General features: G+C 35.1%; 1 protein-coding gene across 3 annotated transcripts in view; it reads left to right on the top strand.

Annotated features, from left to right (window-relative positions):
- IL1RAPL1 (interleukin 1 receptor accessory protein like 1) overlaps positions 1 to 24,881 on the top strand; it is a 754,490-nt gene that overhangs the window by 398,476 nt on the left and 331,133 nt on the right. For all 3 annotated transcript variants that reach the window (XM_068686962.1, XM_068686973.1, XM_068686984.1), the window contains one exon: positions 367 to 646. In XM_068686962.1, the coding sequence (XP_068543063.1) occupies positions 367 to 646 (280 nt within the window). The remainder of the gene's footprint in view (positions 1 to 366; positions 647 to 24,881) is intronic.

Raw genomic sequence — 24,881 nt, 5'->3', positions numbered from 1 at the left:
TGCAATTCAGTGATTATGACACCCTGTGTCCCACATGGCTTCCGTGTTGCATCAGTTTAATTTCAGTATTTTCTAACTGCTCATGCTGGAGTTCCACAAAACAAAAAGAACAATGGCTCAGTTATCAGAAATTATCAGCATTTAATGCAAATTGTCTTATTAACTTTGTTCTGCATAGAAAAGTCCAAGAAATAAATGGTGTGAAAATACAGTTAATTTTTCAGGGATCAGAAGATTACTGCTATTCACTCAATGGACTTTGTCTCAAATGCAGTATGCTCTGCATAAATGCAGTACGCTCTAATAAAGCTTGCAATATAAACTGAGCTCTCTGGTAATATCTTTTAATTTTCTTCTCTCTTTTAGTTGATGGATGCACTGACTGGTCTGTGGATTACAAGAAATATCAAGTTCTAGTGGGAGAACCTGTTCGTATAAAATGTGCACTTTTTTATGGATATATTAGAGCTAATTACTCCCTAGCACAAAGTGCTGGACTCAGTTTGATGTGGTACAAAAGCTCTGGACCAGGAGATTTTGAGGAACCTATAGCTTTTGATGGAACTAGAATGAGCAAAGAAGAAGACTCCATTTGGTTCCGACCAACAGTGGTACAAGACAGCGGACTCTATGCATGTGTGATAAGGTACTGGATTTTAATATACTGCATTTTAATGACACAGATACCAAGCATGGCTTGTAATAGTGAGACTTCTATGCAAAGAAAAATATTTTTTGTTTGTTCCTTTTTCTTCTCTTCTTCCTATTCCTTTCCCTGAAGTTTTGTTTTGTGTTAATTAGAAATTGTTGCTGAATGTCTTGAATATGTGTATTTTTTAACTTTAGGTTATATATGGCAGCATCAAAATTTATAAGGTGGGTGGGACTGGATGTTGGGTCCTGTGTTGTTGGGTTTGATTCTGGTTTAACTCCAACAATCACTCTCCTAGAGTTAAATGTTCCCTTTTCACGTTTGAATTTCTTTTTAAATGATTTTTGTACATTTTTTCCTGTAAAAAGTCGTTGTCATTTGATATAAAGTAGTTGCATCAAGGAAAACAGAGTATCATTATGGTGAAGTTTCAGAAGTTTTATGGGCGCATATCCTTTATAATCACAGTTTATTTAACCTGATAATATAAGCTCCATGTCAGATATCTTTCAAAGGTATTTAACCTTCTGATGCATCAAGTCTTATGACCATAACTGGGGCGAGATTCATATTCCTGCTCCAGCAAGTGTTGTGTTACTTTTTGAATTTTCAAAATACTTTGCTGTAAGGTATTGTTTCCAGGTCTTTGCATTCAAAAAATCATCTAGGCAATTTGTTTTTGTCTCACGGATTTATGCTAGATTTTCATTTGATGTGGAATTATGCAAATTAGAATTTGTACCTAAGAGGTACAGGGAAGAATCACTGCTAATTGTTCAAAGGTTTGAAACATTTGGTTATTGTTCGTAGGCAAACAGATGAAGCACTGTTCTTTTCTCTGCACATATCTGTAAAAATGATGTTGTTACTCACACACAAGAAAAAGAGTAAGGCAGCTGAGATACTAGACAAGAGAATGCATGATGAAACTATTCTGATGTTGCAAGGAAAATAAGAAAATATCTTAGCAGAACCTGAAGAGTCCTGCGAAATTTAGTGTCTACTACAGTTTTATATTTGAAGGGATGCAGGGAAGGAATGCTGTCAGGGTTGTGTGTGGTGAAGGATTTGTTTTTACTAGATTTTTTTTTTTTTAACATTTGTTCTTTGAGCCCCTTATATAGCCTGTGAGACATTTTGGATCACATCATTTATTCAATAGTATTTTCAGAATGTTTCTTCTTCATGTTTTTTCTTCTGAAGGTGATGGCTTTCTTTATAAGAAAATCACAAAATATTACACACTATGTTACTTACTTAAAGGAGAACATTTATATGTGTTTAGATTAATATGTTTTCAGATGAGTGTGTAACAGTAGCCATGAAAATGGCAACACTCTATTGGTAATTACAGGCCTGTCAGTCTCACTTCAATGCCTGGTAAAATTATGGAGAAGATTATTATGGGAGTTATTGAAAAAAAAATGAAGGACAATGTGGTCATTGATCACAGAGAACACAGGTTCAGAAGGGGAAGGTCCTGCTTAAAAAATGTAATTTCCTCTTCTGACTAGTTGACCGAGGGAAGCCAACTGATGTAATGAATTGATGAAATAATGAAATGATGTTCTTGAATTTCAGTAAAGCTTTTGATACTGGTTTTCACAGTATCCTTTGGGACAAAACGTTCAGCTAGATTAAAAAAAAAAAAAAAAAGTACAATGGGTGAACAATTGTTGACGGTTTGGACTCAAAGGTATATAGTAAATGGGGTTACATCAGTCTGGTGGCTAGTCACTAGTAGGGTTTCTCATGGCTCCGTATTAGGGCCAGTTCTCTCCAACATTTTCATAAATTACTTGGATATAGTACGAGAAAGTGTTTAGAATGTTTTAGTGTTTAGCTGTTTCAGTGCAGATGACACTAAACTGGGAGGACTATTGACTCTGTAAAGGATAGAGAAGCCTTGCAGAGGGATCTTGACAAATTAGAGAGCCAGGCAATCACGAACGATATGAAGTTTAACAAGAGCAAGTGGCAGATTCTGCACCTGGGACAGGGCAACCCTGGCAATATGTACAGACTGGGAGACCAGAAGCTGGAAAGCAGCCCTGCAGAAAGGGACCTGGGGTTTTTGGTCAACAGCAGGTTGAATATGAGTCAATGGTGTGCCTTGGCAGCCAGGAAGGCCAACTGCATCCTTAGGTGAATCAAGCACGGCATTGCTAGGCAGTCAAGGGAAGTGATTGTCCTGCACTGCCCTGTACTGGTTCTGCCTCATCTTAAGTACTGTGTGCTGTTTGGGGCACCACAATACAAAAAGGAGAAAACCATTAGAGAGCATCCAAAGGAGGGCTACAAAGATGGAGATAGATCTAGAGGGAAAGATTTATGAGGAGTGGCTGAAGTCACTTGATTTGTTCAGCCTGGAGGAGAGGCTGCTGGGAGACCTCATGGCAGCCTACAGCTTCCTCATGAGGGAAGAGGAGGGGCAGACGCTGATTCCTTCTCTCTGGTGACAGCAACAGGACTCAAAGGAGCAGCATAAAGATGCATCATGTTCAGTCTGGATGTTAGGAAAATATTCTTCTCTGAGAGGGAGGCTGGGCACTGGAACAGGCTCCCTGGGGAAGTGGTCATGGCACTGAGCCTGCCTGAGCTCAAGAATTTCTTGGACAATGTTCCCAGACATAGTTTGATTTTTGAGTGGTCCTTTGGGGACCCAGGAGTTGAACTTGATGATCTTTGTGGCTCCCTTCCAACTCAGTATATTTTATGATTCAGTTATTCCATCGTGCAATTTGACATACCATAATTAATACTCATTTAGACAATAAAATCGTAATATCTCATGTAGGGCTTTCTAGCAATTACAGATAGATGGTTCATTATGATAATCAGTCATTGTTTAACATTTGTTTATCATGCCAACTTGTATTCATGCTTTTTGTAAACATACTTCTTTTCAGTCTGGGGGTATGTAAGGGCTTTTTCTAATCTTCTTTAAGATACATACTGCTTTTGTAGCACATACATGTACGTAATTTCCAGCTGTCTGTGCTCATATGTGTAGAGTGAGTTTGGATTAAAAATAATAATAATAATTAGCTTGTGATCTTGCATATTATGAAAAGTTACAAAGCTTCTCAGCTTGAGATCCACTAGAATAAGCAGGTGCTTGTTGAACAGTGGTACCCAGAAGTCTGTGTTTGTTGTTATATATTAATGTTTCAGATATAGATTTGTTTAACAGAGCCTTTCAATTTTTTGATCAAGGTGGTTATTGGTAGAAAATACAATCCTTATCTCAGAATGAAAGAAATGTATTCCTTTGTTTTTTATGCTTACAGTTAAAGGTTACCTTCAAATAGTTTGGAATGCCAGTTTGGAATGCTAGTTTAGAATCAACTTTAAAACTGAATACTTTATGTTCCTGTGATAACTATGTATTTAATATTTTAGTTGGGAATAAACAAACTGAATTCCTCAGTAGTATAGCGGTTTCTTTTTCTTCCATTTTTTTTTCCCTTCCTCTTACCTTAAGAGGCTGGGTTGATGCCATCTAGTAAAAAAATATGCACTTTATCTATACTTCCAAAGTTATTGCTATAGAAATATAGAAATATATATAGAAATATATATATAGAAATACATATAGAAATATAGAAATATATAGAAATATAGCAAAAACTCTCACATCAATACCTGCCTTCTGCTCTCATCACTGAAAGCAGAATACTAAACTCTGCTTCCACTTTATACTTTAATACTCATAAAACATATTAAAAAAATTGGAGAAGGATTAGTGAACACGAACTATACTTCTTTCAGGGATCATGATGAAGATTGCAGATATGAAATTAAATGATTTTTCTTACAGATCGGAAGATTTATATAATTTTCATGAAGAGGGCTTTAAACACCTTCAGAATGATGTTATGATGTATTCTAGTTTTTAAGACTCAATTGAGAAGCTCAGTTAAGGTATGTACCCAGTAACAAACCAATGTTCAGTGTGGTGCTTGCAACAGCTTGCGTAGGAGAGCAGGGACAAGAGATGTACATGTACATTTAATGGCAGACAGTAAAGGGCAAATGGGTAAAAGGAGAACTGTTCTCCTGAACATTTCAGACTTTCTTGAAGGGGTGGGACAATACTGTACTAGATATTTTGTTGTTCACAAACTCCTTTCTTCACAGTTCTGTGCCTTTGATACCTGTGACAACAGTAAGGAAGGGAAATGTATCCATTGCACAGGAAGGGTAGAAATTAAAATGCTGGCATACTATATATATATATATATATATATAATATATATATATATATATACACATTTATGTATACATATGTATAAATGAACAATATTAAAAGGCTAGCTTGTGGACCAAACAAGTTTCTACAATGAATATATTGCAGTTGAAACATGGGGTTTCATTGAGTAGAAGAGTTCACATTTCTAGTAAAATTAGCCAAAGGAGAGTAGTGAAGGCTGTCTCTTTTTACTTCAGAAGCAAAGAAAGAACCTTCATCCTTATTAACCACTGTTCGCAATACTCTCACTTTTATTTACTTATCCCTGCTTTTCTTCCTACGGGAAGCTGGCTGCCATAAGGAAATTCAGAACATGAAGTCTTATTATCAAGGAACTCCTGCACAACCATAGCTGGAGAAGTGAAGACAAACAGAAATAGCTTTCAGATTTCAGCTATCGATACAAGGACAAGGCTAACTGATAGAAAATATATGGGCTTATATGGTGCTTCAAAGAAATAAAATAGCATGTTTTGTTTCAGGTACAGTACTTTACTGTTGTGCTGTAACTTGTATGTTCTGTACTTTTAAGGAAGTGGGATTTACAAAATATTGTGGTTGTGACATCGCACAGTTGCTTGTTGTTTACTTTATACGGGAAGTAACTTAAATTAGATGAGCCACACAAAGAGTTAATGTATATATTCAACACAAACTCTGAGAAATTATTTACATATGTATATACACGTATACATAATTGGTATTGCAGTCAGTATGTACCAATTTCTGTCAAACTTTACCTCCTTTAGTGTTGCAAAATAGTTGCAAAATATTGTAATTCCTGTCAAACTGGTATTTTCCTACCATTTTAATCTTTTTTCTCCCTTCCTGGAAACTTTTATTATAGTATCTCCAATCATAGCCTAGACGTAATACCTCAGGTCAATGGGGCCCAAGAAGAAGGCTGGATTGGGATTTATTAAGGTGCTACAATGGGTTTGATTGCAAAAGATGAAATATTTTTTCATGATTTATTCAACCGGAGTTTTGTATTACTATGTCAGTTAAATAGTGCTTAGAAATCATATTTATCACCTTGTACAGTATATGTAGGAATTCAGATATCTTTTCAAATTAAATATGATCTTAGTAGTGACTTTGTTGCTTTAAAAATCACATTGTAGAGTAAGGTTGCTTTTGCAATTGCAGAAGAAATGCTCACTTTAGGCATAGAGATAAACATCTTTGTCTTCTATTTGTCCTTAATAATGATGGCTGTAGTATTCTATTTACTTTTCTGCAGTTGAATATGTGTAACAGCTTATGTGTTTGGATGTTTACAGACATTAATTAGTTTGGTCAGCTGAGATAATTAGTGAAGAACACATACACATAAACAAATCCTGTTCAGACACACGAGAGGGGCTAGAAACCAAGCTTAAGATCCAGACAAAAATAAGTAGCAAGAGAAGTTAAACTAACGTATTATAAATTGCATTACAGATGTCTGTTAATTTTTCTGAAATAACTTCTACATCTTTTAACAAACTTAAGATATATGTATTATCTATTTATCAGCCATAAAAAACACTGTCTGCAGTTCATTCAATGTTATTGATTTTTGAAGTTTAAAATTAATATCTGACTGCTGGGTTCAAACTGGGAATAACCACAACTATGGGAATAAAAAATAATAATAATAATTAAAAAAAAAAAAAAGCATCTGCCTGAGAATCTTTAACTATATCTATTATTCCTGTACAATCTATCATTTTAGAGGAAGAAGGAAAGATTGAAATACAGTAAAGCATATAGATTTTTCTAGTTTTACTTCTGAATAAGAGAAAGAAAAGACAATGCTAAAACAAAATCAGATTATTGGCAAAATTTGTATTTAGCTTCATTACCATTGCTATGGTCTTTCATATGTAAATGTAGAGGCTTCAAACATAACAGTGTTTCTAACTCAATTTTTAGGATGAACCTTAATCTTTGCTGTTTAGCTGTATGTTAAATATCTCTTCATATCAGTTGTATTTTCTGATATCATAGAAGGGTGGTCATAGGTGGAAGGGACCCACAAGGATCATTGAGTAGAACTCAAGCTTTTTGCAACTACTATTCTTCATCATCTTGAGAAATGTAAAACATGTTTATGGATAAGAATTTATAATTTCATTTTATCAACCATTTATAAAATCTGACATTGTAGGAAGGGTGTTTTCCCTGCCTATATGTGCTTATAAATATATATATATATTTTTTCCTTTAGACATTTTTCTTTAAACCAATGATTATCTTAAGATAGACACTGGCCGTAAAATATAAACTGACTTTCCTTCAGGAAACAATAAATGTTCAGATAACAATCGGATGTTAAATCTGAGTAAAAATTAAGAACAGAAAAGAGTAAATATATGAAATTAAGATATTAACATAATTACAATTCCTCTTAAAAGTTCAAAACCATGATTTTTTCTAAAACAAATATTCTGCATGGGTTCCCTGGTTACATTAATTGTGTCAGTAACAAGGAAAACTGACAATGGATGTGAGAAATAAGCTTTCTTCTATGAAGACCAAATATACTAGCACAGAAGTAACTCAGAAGTGCCTACTATTCTCTTAATTCCTTTAAGTAAGTATCACAGTGGTAAAGTAATTAATGGAAAAAGAATACTACAAACAGATTAAAAATTACTCCAAAGTAGTTTGTAATGCAGATTTGCATGTTTTCATGATTTAAATGTATTGTAATGCTTTTGAGTGAAGCCCAGAGGTACTGGTTTAGAGGTTTAGAGCACTAGTACTCACATACACACAAAAGTAGTTTTGTTTTAGCAAATAAACACTCACAGCAATATAGCAAGAAACTTGGGGCAATGAAAAAGGAATAACAGGGAAAAAAAAAAAAAAAAAAAAAAAAAAGGAGATATCTACAATTGTGTGAGTTATTTTAATGTTTGAACAATCATAACAGGTCTTCGTTAAAAAGTCAAGAACTCAGAGTGGTGTGTAAGTTCAGAACATCTATTGCTCAAGGGAGATGCGCTTTCCTAGGTCTCCTCCTTTGCTTTTATTGGGTTTGTGTAGAACAGGGAAATTGACTGTCTTCTGCACCAACATGAGAAAGAACTTTGTCACGGTGAGGGTGACGGAGCACTGGCACAGGCTGTCCAGGGAGGCTGTGGGGTCTCCTTCTCTGGAGATATTCAAGGCCCATCTGGATGCCTACCTGGGCAATGTGCTCTAAGGAACCTGCTTTGGCAGGGGGGTTGGACCCGATGGTCTCTTGAGGTCCCTTCCAATCCCTACAATTCTGTGGTTCTGTGATTCATTATTACACTCAATTTATAAGCTTGTCTGAACTATTTTCAAAGTGCTTTCCTTCCACAAAAGTGTTCAGTAACCATGACAAGGAATCTGTAATTTATGGTGATCAAGGTGTGATCCTTTTCCAGTGTATGCTTAGTAGATTAGCCAGCCACCCATGACATTTTTCACTAAAACTATAAGGATACCTTGGTGAGCAGAAATAGCTTTCAGTCCAACTGTAGGAATATATAGAGGATGTATTGTTGGAGCTTACATCAAATGTCCTGTACAAATGGAAAAGACAGTTGCTAGTTCCTAGAAATGAACAAGATAGGAGTTTTTCTTGGAGTTGATGCTTGTTAGAAACAATCAACTTGCCTTTGATTGCTATGGGTCTTCTTGTCACAATACTTCCAATCAAAACAAACAAACAAACAAACAAACAAACAAAAAACCTTCAAAGCTCATGTCAGTATAATAATAAAATCTAACTAAGGTTTGTTTTTGCACCTGCAATTTAAGATGAAAAAATCCTTACATGTAATAAGGATGCATTAATATGCATTATTCTTTCTCAGACTGTAGACACCATCTAGTCCATTTTACACTTTGCTAGTAACAAATTTTATCCATCTTGGAAAAGGACTGAAAGATATATAACATCATGGAGGAAGTGGCTGTTTTAGCAAAAGTGGAGGAAAGAAAATACAGATACAATTAATTCAATTTACTAGGTACTTAAGTCAGTAGTAAATTATGTTTCTCCAGGCACTAGAGAAAATGGAATACAAATAACTAAAATGAGTTGTAAATATTTTCAAAACTATTTTGTTTCCAAAGATTGTTTATAGATTTTTTTTCTTGCTTCCTATAACAGAATTCAGAGCAACCAACTTATATAGTTAGTAATAATATCACCCTCTTACCTTTTAATTGATCATTTAAATTTACTCTTAATATCTGATTTCAGAATGTATTTTGATCTGTCATGCAAGTATTTACCTCTGTGTCTATAAACAGCCTGTAGATATCAAAGTTTAAAAATCTATATGCTAAATATCTACATTCTATCTGCTGTCATTCCTATTCTGCTCGGTTTAGATCACCTTAAAATAGGTAGCTAAGACTTGATTTAGTTACACAGGAATAAGTGTCTAATACTATTTTCGAGGCACTAAGAACATCTCCAAGACATTTGCAAAAATATGATATAAATGGCCCTGGAGCTTGAGGAGGCTAGATGGGGTATGTTTGGGTGTCTCAAATGCCCACTGTTAAGTAAATGAATTGGTTTGGGTATTGTTTAGTTTGTTTGTATTTGTTGTTTTGCATTTTGTTGTTGTTATTGTTTTGTTGTCGCTTTTCAGATGAATCATTTGCTGGATTCCATCAGCTAGACTGACAGTTACTGTAGTTTAAACATAGCATGCCATTATATGAAGTGAATCACAAAACTGAAATGTCTTAAACTGAATTTGTAATTAAATTGACTTTATATATTCATATACTGTGAAAGTTAAAGGATATATCTTTCTGTTTAGTGCTATGTCATCAGGATGACATTTAAAAATATTAGACTTTATAATGTAAGAATGCAAAGTGATTGAATGAATTTATAAACTTAATCATTCTGAAATGAAAATCTGAAATAGTTGTTGAAGCTCCTAAAATTCATCAAACTGACTTAAAAGACATGAGTTCAACAAACAAGACTTTTCTTAAGTAATTATGTTATCATTTCCAAGATTTCTGCACAAGTAAATGTTACAAATGTTCCTCTAGAAAATAATTGAGATTCTTTAGTCAGACTCCAGGAAAAGTCAAATAGTTATTTATGGTGAGGACATGCAAGACTTATTTCAGAAATGGTGAATGTGAAAAGGGCACCAACTAGGCCACTGACTAGGGCAGTGCCATAACCCAGAAGGCTACAAATAAAGTAGAGGTACTGAAGAACCTCTATTCATCTGACCTAGTCTAATTGTTTCCTACAATTAGAATTAGACTATTCCCCCAAAACCAAAACCCATCCTAGAAGCATTCAGAAGTTCTTTCATGGTCATTATTCTGATCCTTGCTTCTCTCTACCTTCAGAGATATTCAGAGATAGGGCACCCAATGATGTGAGGAATGAAGAAGGTGTGGTGTGGAACCCAGCATACACAAGATCAGAAAGGTGGAGATCTCTGACCCTATTTCCCTTTCTCTTCTCTTTGTTCTTCTTCTCTGTCTTGTTAAAATCACAACAAATCCAGTGATTCCTCTTTTTCTGGTACAGGAAGTAAAGGAAAATGCATCTTTGTTGCAAGTCTTCATTCTGGGGCTTTATTTTTTATCAAGGAGTTCTTGTTGTGTTTATGGAAATTTGATAAGTAATGTAGATGGTGATAAAAAATAAAAAGTTCTTTTTTTTTTTTTTTTTAATTTCTTATCTGAAGAGAAATATTTCCAGTAAATTTAGATGCAGACCAGATGCACATTTGGAATTTTTTTCATAGTCAGCGTAGACAGTAGAGAAATAAAAATTAGCTTTTCATTTGTTTTCCAGTGTTCCTAACGCTTTTTTTTCTTTCTTTTTTCTTTTTTTTTTTTTTTTCCTGAAAGTCCAGTAAATGATTTTACTTTTTTGTCTAGCTCCTAGACAAAAAAAAAAAACTTGTATGAGAATCTTTCCTTCCTTCCTTTCTTCCTTCCTTTCTTCCTTCCTTCCTTCCTTCCTTCCTTCCTTCCTTCCTTCTTTCCTTCCTTCCTTCCTTCCTTCCTTCCTTCCTTCCTTCCTTCCTTCCTTCCTTCCTTCCTTCCTTCCTTCCTTCCTTCCTTCCTTCCATCTTTCCGTCCTTCCTTCCCTGTCTTCAATGTCAGGGAGCTTCTCAGTCTTCAAGGTCATTTTCATGACATGCTTTTGTTGGGGGAGGGTTGTTTGCTGTTTTATTATTTGTTTGTTTGTTTTTCTGAAATTTCTATCTACATGGTCTGGACGTTATATTTAGTGCAGATAATTGTGAACAGCTCAGTTCAGTGTTTGGGCCTAGATGTAGTTCTTCCTCGGTATTCAGTTAAACACTAACATGTTTTGTGAAGTTTTATGACGATTGAAAGGACTTCCTTCCAACGTGTGACATCTAGCCTCAGGCCAAGACCAGTCAGCTTGGGGTTTTAGGTATGAAATTAGTAGAATTAATATGTAATATGCCGATATTATACATACAATGCCCAAGCATGACTATAACTCCAGAAAAGGAAAAAAAAAAAAAAAAAGTCTTTTTCTTGTCTGCTCAAATTAGCTATTTGTTTTCTATCTCTGAAGAGTCCAGGATGCATCCATCATGACTGCCACTGATGGTTATCTGCTTAGGACAGATGCTTTGCTCAAGCAGGGAGGTTGGGGAGGGGAACAGACTGTCAAAGGTGCTTCTGCATTTTTGCTACCTAAATGACTCGAACCATTCTCTTCATGCATAGATTTATGTATGCATATATATATATATATATATGTATATTATTTGAAGATACATACATATATATACATACATATATATACATATATACACAGGTGATAATAGGTTTACTAACTTCAAGGCCTGGCTTCACAGTTACTCTAGGACTGGCTGGCATTAGTTTTTTCAGTACCACTATCATGAAAATGTTCATTTAAGCTCATACTGCTCCCCCTACCAAAGGCTTTAATTACTGTAGTCATTGTTCTGTACCTTTAATACTTCAAGGCACCTGAATCTCACAATGTTACCCCAGTAAACAAAGGGTAATGCTATCAATAAAGTGAGGAAAATAGTACTTTTCAATAGAGAACTGGTCCCCACCAAAATGTCTGAGTTTTGACTGAGATTCTGACTTCTTGGTCACTGCAAATTGGCTCATAACTCCAATAAGACCTGAATTTGCAGTTGCAAATTCTTGTGTTTTAAGCTGATGGACAGTTCAACAATATGAATATATTCTTCCCTTCTATCATCACTGAAGTGTTTAAAGTATAATTTGAGTGTTTCTGGTAATGTTCTTGTTAAAGACTTAACTTGAATGTAGGGCTACTACATACTAACTACATTCAAGCAGCTGGAATGCAAAAATTAAGTTTATGTAAGTTACACATGAAGTGAGCTAAGATTGTCAGCTGCTAATTCCATGTGCATATCATTTAATGGACACTTTCATTTAGTCAAGGTAAATTTGAGAGGGGTTAATCTGAAAACAGAAAATTTCAGTTACCACTTCAGTAAAAAACAACCAGTTCTTCATAAATTGTTTAGCTCAGGTTTTCAGTACAGGGACAGAAAAAAATTAAACATGTCTCTGGGAGACTGCAGTCAAATGTTCTAGTTTGAAATCTTAAAGGTTAGTGAAAAAAAAAAAGGACAGTATAGTGATAAAACTACATGCAAGCTTATAAGGAAATGAAATCCTTTGTATTTGGTCAGGATATGCAGAAGGAAAATCAGGACCTGCATACGGAGTACAGAAAGTAAGAAGATATCAGAGCACGTTTACTGGGAATTGTACATCAGTTGTAGTGATTGCACTTGGACAGTTCTAAATAAGAAGAGCTGACTAAGTGAAGCAAAGATTAGGGAGAAAAAGATGTGCTTATGCTACTTAAAGATAACATTGTAATATAGTCATACAAGGTGGCAGGATTAAGGAAATTTTAATTACTCTATTCCTTTGCATCTAAGTGTATTTGCTTCACTTTTTTTCTTTTTCATGTATTTTAAATCTACAAATTGCATGTTTATAGAATTGTTTGATTTTAATGTTAATGGGGCATGTACATGATGTTACAATTAATATGCTATCAGTGACTCTTTTATAGTTTACCCTATGCTATATAGTGTGTAAAGTAGAAAGATCATTAACAAATTGTACAGGTTACAGTTTATATGAAATTATATTGAATCCTTGTCGCTCTTAAAATCTTCTTTAGGACAGTGATTTAACAGCTTTCCCATTTCCAGGTTGTATCATTCTCTTAGGATACCAAGTAGTACTCAGTGGAACCAATGTCCCCAGGCAGGCACAGTTGAGGCCCATGGTGATACTGAGGGTGTGTCACATTCTCCCCGTGACAGAATGCTGTCTGCTGCATGGTGAAATAACCTCTAGCAGAAAGATTTCCTTTACAGTACCATGAATCTCAGCTTTGGAAAAAGACAGCATCTTTCCCTACTGACAGCAATGTTGCATTGACTTGTCACTTGAAATGAAAAAAAGAATTGCCTCATGTAAGTGTGAGGTCTACTAGATTGTTACAGTACACTGACTGAGTAAATACTCCATTTGTGCTCATTGCAATTGCTAATTTCTCTGTTTGACTGTCAAGTGCTGAAGCCAAAATAAAGAGCAGGTTTGTATATAGACACAAGAAACACCTGTTCAATTTAATGTCTGTTCACTATTCAAGGAGTGTTATATCAGAACAGTTGCCTGGTCTGAAACATTGCCCTTTGCTTTTGAAAAAAATGTTGAGTTTTTCCACTATGAACAGTTTTCCTTAAAAAATCTTTTTGTTTGTTTGTTTGTTTGTTTGTTTTCTTCTGGGAAAGTTTATTTAACCTTAGGGAATAATTCTAAAACTGTACAGGTCCCAGCTTTTTGGTCACATGGAGTCTTCAGCAGGCAATGAAGGGACTGTGTTAACCTCTCATATCATTCACCAGAGAGAAATGCCTAGTCATTCATCAGAGCAATAAGCCAATATTGTATGTAATAATGTATAGTCTGTGTAGAGTGGTACTGTTAAGCTGTACTTTCCCATTCTTTATGAGAAAAAACCTCCCATGCATCTTCAAATCTTGTTCACTGCATGATGAAAATTGGCAAAGGTCAAATGAAACAAAATAAGCAAAAATAGAAGAGTTCAGAGGATGTTTTTTTTTTTCTCCAATTTTCTAACGTGCTTATATTCAAAATGACAATGCCAACCAGATGAATCAGTAAATGGTATTTATGTGGATTTGAAATGCTCTGAAAATGTGACTTGCACCAGATTTCATGATGGTTATATGCTGTGAGTACAAACTGAAAGATGCATCTGCATGGACAAAATAATATGAGAGCAGCGTCAAGCACACTGGACAGGCAGTCCCCGCTGTGTCTTGCACATAAGAGTTGATTTAAAGTGCTTTATATGAGACAGCGAGTGTCATATTTGGGATATTTGTCTGGTGTCCAGTGTTCGTCAGGTGTCCTGTGTTTTCCAACTGAGGAGTCCTGTTTTTTACAACTGTCCTGTTTTTTTTCAACTGGGGAGGTCCCAGTTGACTGGCAGCTAGCAAACATGATGCCCATCTACAAGAAGGGCCGGAGGGTAGACCCGGGGAACTACAGGCCTGTCAGTTTGACTGCAGTGCCAGGGAAGCTCATGGAGCAGATTATCTTGAGTGTCATCACACGGCACGTGCAGGGCAAGCAGGCGATCAGGCCCAGTCAGCATGGGTTTATGGAAGGCAGGTCCTGCTTGACAAACCTGATCTCCTTCTATGACAAAGTGACACGCTTGGTGGATGAGGGAAAGGCTGTGGATGTGGTCCACCTTGACTTCAGCAAGGCTTTTGACACTGTTTCCCACAGCATTCTCCTCAAGAAACTGGCTGCTCTTGGCTTGGACTGGCGTACGCTTCGTTAGGTTGAAAACTGGCTGGATAGCCGGGCCCAGAGAGTTGTGGTGAATGGAGTCAAATCCAGTTGGAGGCCGGTCACTAGTGGCGTTCCCCAGGGCTCAGTGCTGGGGCCGATCCTCTTTAATTTCTTCATCAATGATCTGGACAAGGGCATTGAGTGCACCCTCAGTAAGTTCGCAGACAACACCAAGTAAGGTCCATGTGTCGATCTGCTCGAGGGCAGGAAGGCTCTGCAGGAGGATCTGGATAGGCTGGACTGATGGGCTGAGGTCAACTGTATGAAGTTCAACAAGGCCAAGTGCCGGGTCCTGCACCTGGGGCGCAATAACCTGAAGCAGAGCTACAGGTTGGGAGATGAGTGGTTGGAAAGCTGCCTGGCAGAGAAGGACCTGGGAGTATTGGTGGATAGTCGGCTGAATATGAGCCAGCAGTGTGCTCAGGTGGCCAAGAAGGCCAATAGCATCCTCGCTTAAGAAGCAGTGTGACCAGCAGGTCTAGGGAGGTGATCGTCCCCCTGTACTCGGCTCTGGTGAGGCCGCACCTCGAGTACTGTGTTCAGTTTTGGGCCCCTCGCTACAAGAAGGACATCGAGGTGCTTGAGCGAGACCAGAGAAGGGCGACAAAGCTGGTGAGGGGGTCTGGAGAAGAAGTCCTACGAGGAGTGGCTGAGGGAGCTGGGGTTGTTCAGCCTGGAGAAAAGGAGGCTCAGGGGTGACCTTATTGCTCTCTATAGGTACCTTAAAGGATGCTGTAGTGAGGTGGGGGTTGGCCTGTTCTCCCACGTGCCTGGTGACAGGACGAGGGGGAATGGGCTAAAGTTGCGCCAGGGGAGTTTTAGGTTGGATGTTAGGAAGAACTTCTTTACCAAAAGGGTTGTAAGACTTTGGAACGGGCTGCCCAGGGAAGTGGTGGAGTCACCATCCCTGGAAGTCTTTAAAAGATGTTTAGATGTAGAGCTTAGGGATATGGTTTAGTGGGGACTGTTAGTGTTAGGTCAGAGGTTGGACTCAATGATCTTGAGGTCTCTTCCAACCTAGAAATTCTGTGATTCTGTGATTCTGTGAGGATATACATGTTAAGAATATATGCATGCTAGAGAGAATTCTAAATGTACACTAAAATACTTACAGCTGCAGCATTCCTTCTACTTCACAGCCCATTAATGTTTCCAGCATGTATTAGTCACATAGAAGGTAATTTAAGCAGTGAATTAAGTGACTTAAGTAGTTTAGAGACCATTGTTTTTTATAACTGTAATGCTTTTGAATGAGCTTTAGGGAACCTATAAACACATTGTAACTCTATCATAATCATGCCTTCACAATAATTTTATTTTGAATAGAGAAAGCAGAAGAAAAATAACTGGGTAAACATTTAATACTATAATGTTGAAAAAAAAATATCTAATCATTCATACACTGCTGTGTTTCAAGTCCAAGTGAAATCAAGAATACGATGTATCTAGTTCAAAATAGTGTGAAAAACACTGTTTTTTTTTTTGTTGTTGTTTTTTGTTTGTTTTTAAATCCTTTCTACAATCCACATTTTTCTGCCTTCCTCTGTTGTGCTGACACTAGTATAGCTACCATTGTTATAAAATGGAAAAATTGTCTGACAGGGATCTTGCAACTAAGTTGAAAATTTTGGATTTAAAAATGTTTGATTGTCTAGTCAAGACTATAAATATGTAGTCAAGATTATAAATAATAATAATATGTTGTGATAATGATATATTTAGGAGTTCATTAAAAAAAAAAAAAAGTACTAATAAAGTGTCTATATAGTCTTCAGCAGAGGCAATTCATAAGTAAACTGTTTTCAGGAAAGCACAATGAGAGAGGATGAGAACCTTCCCAGACTGACAGCTTTCAGAGACAGACCTACTTTACTATATATTTGTAGCATGTAATTTAAACATTTAAATGGTCCTTTCATTGGCCATTACAGATTTCAATTTTTTAGAGAAAATACAGTTGACCCTGGAAGATTTACACAAGTGATACATTGGACAAATGATAAATTAGTCAGCTGTAGACACTGATTTTAACTCTCATAACACAGAGTCACTTCAACATTGTGAATATTTAATCCCCTCATAAATGAATTAAAGCTTCTAGAACACAGCATGAGTCACACATACAGGAGAAGGAACTCTGCCTAGAAGCTCAGTGACTGAAAAGTTCTGTGGAGTTGTAAATAATGCTCAAGCATGACACAACAAAATAACACTATCTTTAATATGTGAACAAAAGCTTTGGTTCCCCAAAACGTACTTTATTATTAAACAGATCCTTCTATAAGACGGAGCTTAAAATAGTTACACCCAGGAAACTTAACAAGGAGTTTTGATAGACATGAAGAAAGTGAAGAGCATACCACTGTGAAATAGTTGTTCTTTTTCATTCTTGTGTTAAATCTGTGTTCATGTGTGACCAACAGTATTATTATCCATTCTTTCTCATTCATCCTTTAAATAATTAAGTAATTAATTAATTTCTTTTTATGTATGGTGTAGAGAAGGAGGGCATGTTGTATGTATAACAAGTAAATGTCCCATCATAAAAGATGAAAAAGGATGTTACAAACAGCAAAAGAAAAAGCTGCAGAACATGTCAGAACATAAATTCATACATCATTCATGAAGTTTTTCAACTTCAGAAATTCTAAAGCAGTTCGTTGCAAATATTTGCCATATGCTGAATTTATATAAGTGTCTCATGTTGCCTGTTGTTAGTGATCTGTATTACACAGGAAAAGACAAAACTAAATAGGTTATTTGAACAAGATTCTTAAGTGACTTTAATGACAGGATGCCGAGGTGTCCTGTGGATTTCTGAAATGAAACAATATGGATGGATAGAATGAGATTTATTAATTGTGATTTTATCTGAAGATGAATCTTCCTTTCTTTTCTGCATGTGAGACTAAGCTAAGCTACAAATGATGTGTGAGGGATAAAAAGAATGTGAAATCAATAAAGAAATCTCATGTTTGCAGATAGATTCTTCTTTTGAATTTGCATTGTAGAAAACATTAAGCATTATGAATTGTGTCACTATGACATCATGTTTAAAGCTTTGAAAATAAGAGACAGGGCTTACAAGACATGTTGTCCCTAAGTATTTTATTTTTGTTAGAGTAGCAGTAATATTCATGATTGTTGAACGTGCAGGCAACAAAGGGCTTTATGCATTGATTGTCTTGGCTTTGGTCTGCTGTTTAATCAACTGCCAGAACAATTTATTGCCTAGCATACCCGAACAACTATCTGTTCATCTTCCTAGTATAAGCAAAACAAATGTCAGACTTTCTGGATTTAGCAAGCTAAAAAACTCAGGTGTTATAGAACATATATTATTTGTCTGAATATATATTATAAAATATATAATATACAATATAATATACAACATACAATATATAATATACAATATATATAGTTATAAATATATTATTATAAATATATTATTTATTATATATTATTTATATAATATATCATTATAAATATAAATTATTATAATATATTATAAATAATATATTTTGTATATTATATATAATAAAATATTATATAATATTACATATATATAAATGTATATATATACATTTCTCTGTGTACATAAAAGTAGAGATAAGATTGTACTATCATGATGCATTAATAAAGAAAATAAAATTACTCATTTTATGAGTAGTTCTCTACTATTGTTATCATGTCTTAATAGGAAAGTTTGTAGGTGGAAATTTAAATTCAAAATCATTTTAAAAATCCCAGTGAGTGCTGTGTAATACTGAACTTGAAGATCCTTCTGAACATTATTTGAATGATTCACTTACAAGGTCAAAATTGTAAGCTTTCCATCCTATTTCTTATTACATTTAACATTTTTGTGATCAGTTGCTTCTTCTGGTTGAAACTGGTTCTTCTGACACAGGAATTAATGAATTAATTTTGATGACAAGATGAGGCACCCATCCAAGTCTTGAGGCATCAGCAATGTGAGATACAAGGACAAAAATCAAAATTAAATAACAGCTTATCCTCTCGCATCCAGAATAGCTGAACTTCTTCAACCATTCCAAAGTTCTCACAAAAAGACATAAAGTATGTATCATGGAAATTAATGTATGTGATGTGCTAAGAACAAGCAGTAAATGTTAGGCTTTATTTCTCTTGCAGTTACACTTAAACTTACAAACTGCTGCCACTGAGCTGTTTACAAGAAAAAGATCCTAATCCACTAAAACTAAACCCTGTGGCAGCTGTTGTGTTACACCAGATGGGGACCTGATTCATAATGACAGCTTTGATCTCGAGAGCACAGGACTTAAAACATGAGATAGATAAAGGTTAGCAATAAGAGCAAAAGTAAACTGACTTACACATGATCAGAGAGCAGGTGGAGGAGGGTTAATAGAAGCCATGTTTCCTGAGTTCCAGTGCAGGTTTATATCCAACATATAAAAAAGAGTGAGTTCTATGATTGTAGGATAAATGTTCTGAAGAGTCCTAAGAGAAGGGCTAGCAACGCAGACTTTAATGTTACTGTGCTTTTCCTACATCTGATCAGACATTTGCCGGGATTAGAAAATGTAGAGCTGATATGAATAAGATTATGATGTGGTATGGTTGATATTCGTTTTTGTTTCTGTTTTTATTTATTTATTTATTTATTTTAACAAATTTGAAGTTGTCTCTCTTCCCTCTTCTATCAAGTGAAGTGTTAATATGTAAACTACATATTTAAACAGGGGTTTTTGCATGTTTGCATTGTAACAGGATGAAGCTATTCTGCAAATAACCCATTTGTTAAACGAAATGACTAAAAAGTGTATTGTCCTTCTCCTCACACCTGCCTGCTATTTTAGTGTTCAGTTTCCTGATATTTTCTCCACTCAGTTGTTAAAGAAAGAGGCTCCATTCTTTTGATTCCTATTCTTTCTTTCTGTCATAAAAGCTTGACTCCCTGTCAAAGAACAAAGTGAGGTCTTCATGTGCAAGTACTTCGATTTTTTCCTACTTTTCTGTAGTAACATAATTTCAAACTCTTCTCTGTCAGTAACTAGAAAACACTAAAGTAATATAGATGATCATTTTTGAAAAATGAGACAGGGACATATTTTTAAAAGATTGATTATTTGCTTTGCAATCGTAATTTTAGTAAAATAATAATCATCCACTGATTCTGTTTTGCAGATCTGATCTCAAGACTCTAGCATCTTGTTTCTGATCTTGTTTCTCTGATCTTTGGGCTGTATTTTTCAATAAGGATTTTTATCACCTTACAGTGAAGCTTTTTGGAAGATATTTCAAAAGTAGAAAACATAAAGAAGATAAATGTGTTCAGAGGAACACCAAGAAATTTCAGGATTAGTTTGGACTATGTTTGGGTGATTTAAGAAAACTAACCACTCAAATAATAACTAAACAACTAGAACTAACCAGAGACCAGATAGGGAAGAGAAAGTGTTTTTGGAACTTTTAATCTCTGGTATATACAGTTATGATACCATGAAACAAAGTGATAATTCCTCATTTTTTGTGATATTAGAATGTCTATTTCTGTGGTGGAGACATCTGAGAATTTTAATAGCCCAGTTACAGTTTCTAAAAGTCTAGAAGCTGTTTAACAGTGTAAGTTAGCTAAAAACATTTAACTAACAATTTGTAAATTATTCTTTACATTTATGTTTGTTTGTTTTAGACAATTTATAATAATTATTGGCTTGTCAGTTTTGTTCTCATGTGCACTAATTTCACCCAGCGAATTAATTATAATAATACTTAAAGTATTTAAAAAAAAAAAAAAAAAGTAGAAAAGACAGGAAAATATAATGATTTTTTTTTTGGTCTTCATTATTCATGCTTACAAGTAAATGCGTAAGTCTGCAATTAAGAGTATTGCAATTGCAAAATAATATAAACCAGGAAATGAAAAGAAAAACACAATTATATTAATATATATATATTTCAAGCCTGATTCCTGAGTTTTAAGACTTATATTCCTTCTTTGGCCTTTAGATAAATCACTTTCCTGTTATTTATCTCCCATCTTCCAATCCATTTTTCATGCCAAAAAATCTAAATGGCAAACAGCAGGTTGTTTTAAATAGATTATTTCTGGATTTTCACCAGAATTACATTTACTGCATTTATACAATTTATACATAATCATTCAATGCAAATATAAAATATCACTTTTAAAATTGTATTTGGAAATCAGAGAGTGCTGAGGCTTTTTTTGCATGATGTCTCTGACTCAAAATAACTCTAGAGAATTAAGTTTTGATCCTTACCTGGTTCTATGCAGTCTTACATCACTTTTAAGTTAGTGTTGTCAAGTGACTGTAAGAGAAGAGTTATGCTATATATGTTAAAATATTTTTGAGTTAGCCAACTTCTAGCAATTTGTCAAAAATTGATAATTAAAAATAGTGTGAATGATCTGTTGATCTGTTAGGTTGTTTCATGAAAATATGAGTTTATCATACTTTATCAATAATCATTAAAGGATTCTGCCATTGATACAAGTTTCAAGTAATGAGATTCCAGACTATGAGTGAGTGTATAAGGAGCACTTCACCTAAATCAGTATTTCTTTATGTGTCTCAGCACAAAAGGAAATATATTAGCATATTCTACATTTTTACCTTTATGAAAAAATTTTAACCATATGAAAAAAATAAATAAATATTGATATGAAATACCCACCATAGTCTATTGCTAAAAGTTCTCTTCTCTCTCTTGATGTATGTATGTATGCATATATGCATATATGTATATGTTGGAGAGTGTTCGCATATGTATGCTAATAGGTAGATATATGTGTGTTTGTAAGAAAATAATTTAGGTAGTAGCTGATTTTAATTTCTGCATCTTTATTACTTTGTTCCTTGCCATTTGAGCATGGATTTTTCTTCATCAGTGTATTAACTTGACTTTATAACAAGTGGAAAATAATTTTTGTTATGTTGAGATAAAATTGCTATTATAACTGTTATTAATAGGCCTCTGAAGAATAGTATTATTTAATTATTCAGCACTTATTATTTCTAAGGTCTGTTGCAACAAAAGTAGGAAATTCCAAAATGATGATACCTGTTTGCTTTATTATGGAAGACTTTAAACAAATTTTTGAAATAAACTTTTCTTGTACATTTTAAGTCATAATTTACGTAAATGTGCAAGTTTAAGGGTTTTGTGATGAGTTGTTCACACAAAGTTGGATTTTTCATGTTCTTAAAAAGGAAATAAAATCCATTGCTTTAATGTGTCCTGAAGAATGTACATGTATATGTATGATAAGCTGATAATATAAATAATATAAATGTTACTCTATACTCACAAAAAACAGATTGTATGAGTAGACTAAAAAGGGCTTTTGTTGCACTCAGAAGTAAATTACATGGTCACATACTTGCTGTCTGTTATTAACTTTTATTTTGAGCAGGGATTGCATTGATGATCTCTGAAGGTCCCTTTCAACTTAAATGATTATATGAATCTATTGACAGCTATAGTGAATATATCTCCTTTTCTAATTATTTATTTATTTTAAAACAAAGATGCTTGCCCCAAGTTGCAAAGAATTTTGCCTTGTTTTTTCTCAGGTTTCTCAAATATGAAAGAATTTTCAGTTTCTTGGGTATTTCTAAATGCTCTTAGAGAAGGTTTGTGTCCAACTACAAATAATGCAGCGCTGTTGATGTTGATCTGAATGGTTGATCTGAAAAGCAAAGCAACAAATGCAGTGTATCTGACATTTACATTACAAATATTACTGGTGTTTTATTTTAGCCTAGATGTAGAACCTTGATGGTCAGTGTGCAATGCGTGACCCTGGAGCAATATTTCAGTTTAGCTTTCTCTGAAAGAGTGGTCTCTATAATCTTATACTGCAACACAGATGATCAAGAAATTATCTTTGAAACTGTTCTCTTGATCCAAATTAAAATGCTAATGTAGATTAGCTCTTCTCTCATCTTTGTCACTCCTTTTCCTATTTTGATATTATCTCTCTTACCTCCATAAGTCCTTTTGACATACCACCACTGCTAGTTTGCTGTCCCAATTACACTACCACTCTCTTTTCTTCCTCTAAACAATGCACTATTTCTGCTTCTCTTCCCTTGCACTTTTTTTGCCATATTTTTATCTGTCAGATTTGCTAGTAATTGAGCCATCATTTCTGCTCTGGTGTACCTGTTTGCCTGTATTTGTGCACCCTTACTTGAAAGACCCACAGTTCCTACCCTCTCTCCAAAACCTTGTCAAAGCATATTGTCTAGTACAGCATATTGTAACTTTCAGCTTAATCACAGCTAGAATCAAAGAATGGTTTGGATTGTAAAGGACTTTAAAGATCATTTAATTCCACCCCCACCCTACCCCACCCCTGCCATGTGCAGGGATACCTTCTACTAGATCAGGTTGCTAAAAACCCCATCCAACCTGGACTTAAACACCATGGATGAGGCATCCACAACTTCTCTGGGCAATCTGTTCCAGTGCCTTACCACCCTCTGAGTAAATAATTTCTTCTAAATATCTACTCTAAATTTATTCTGGCTTAAAACCATTATTCTTTGTCCTATCACTATACTTCTCATCTTTCTTGTAGGCTCCCTTTAGGTACTTCAAGGCTACAGTGAGGTCTCCCCAGAGCCTTATCTTCTCCATGCTGAATGACCCCAACTCCCTCAACACGTCTTCATAGAACAGGTGCTCCAACTCCTTGAATCATCTTTGTGGCCCTCCTCTGGAGTAATTCTAATAGGTCTGTGTCCTTCCTATGCTGGGGGCCCCAGAGCTGAACACAGTACTCCAGGTGGCATCTCACAAGACTAGAACAGAGCGATACAATACAGAGAGAACAATAATCTCCCTTGATGTGCTGGCCATGCTTCTTTTGATGCAGCCCAGGATACAGTTGGCTTTCTGGGCTAGAAGCACACATTGCCATTTCATGTCAAGCTTCTAATCCATTGACACCCCCAGGATCTTCTCGTCAGGGCTGCTCTCAATACATTCTCTTCCCAGCCTGTATTTGTGCTTGGGATTGCCCCGGCCCAAATGCAGGACCTTACACTTGGCCTCACTGAACATGAGGTTCATGGGCCCACCTGTCAAGCCTGTTGAGGTCCTTCTGGATGGTTTCCTTTCTCTCCAGATAAGTGCCAAGCTAGGATTACTTAACACTTTAAAGTATGGTTTTGTGAAAAGAATATAATATTCAGAGGAAAAATATGTTTGTATGTTTTTAATTATCTGTGTGATACTGCAAGATTTCTAAATTAAAGTATTTATTATAGCTGTGATTGCAGATCCACACAGGACATTTTTATGTGACACATTTTTCCCAGAATATTTTGTTTTGTCCTGTGGCAGAATTAAAAGATTTTATTTAAACTTTTCTGCTTTGGTTATCACTCAAGTTTAGCTTGCTGGAATGTTTCAAAGTCAGTTTGTTAAGATGAGATAATTTCTGAAGTATTTAGCTCTTTTTTTTTTTTTTTAATATATATTTCTCAATTTTGTATGAATGCATTTTCTTCCATTTTACTTAATGGTTATTCTTTAAGAATACAAGTGACCCAAATAATCATCTGCTGTGGCAACTGGCTGAGTTTTCTACTGACAGCATGTCAATGATTATTTTATTTCTGATTGTATTTTTGCCTTTTTAGGAAAAACAAACAAACAAACAAACAAAACAAAACAAACAAACAACAACAAATAAACAAACAACAAAAAAAACAGAGGTTTCTAGCTGTGATAGTCCTGTGTTGTTATTCTCACTGAGTCTACATCTGGGTGATTGCAGACAAGCCACTTGACCTCAGTATGACTCAATTAACCCAGCAGTAAAATTGGGTAAACATCAAAATCTCATTGAAAAGCAGCTGCTGCATCTAAATTGAATTGTCTAAAATTGCATTGTGACAGTATTGTTATTGGGTCTCTGAAGACCTGAAATTTAATTGTTTTGCATCATAATGCTATATGAGAAAGGCTCTAAAAATCATGCAGATAACATAGTTCTGCAATGACATTGCCTGTATAGCTAATGAAGGCATTTAAGGCAAATCTATAATG

This window comes from Anas acuta, chromosome 1 (genome assembly GCF_963932015.1).
Source record: "Anas acuta chromosome 1, bAnaAcu1.1, whole genome shotgun sequence".
Taxonomy (NCBI): Eukaryota; Metazoa; Chordata; class Aves; order Anseriformes; family Anatidae; genus Anas; species Anas acuta.
This window is presented reverse-complemented; position numbering and strand designations above follow the sequence as displayed.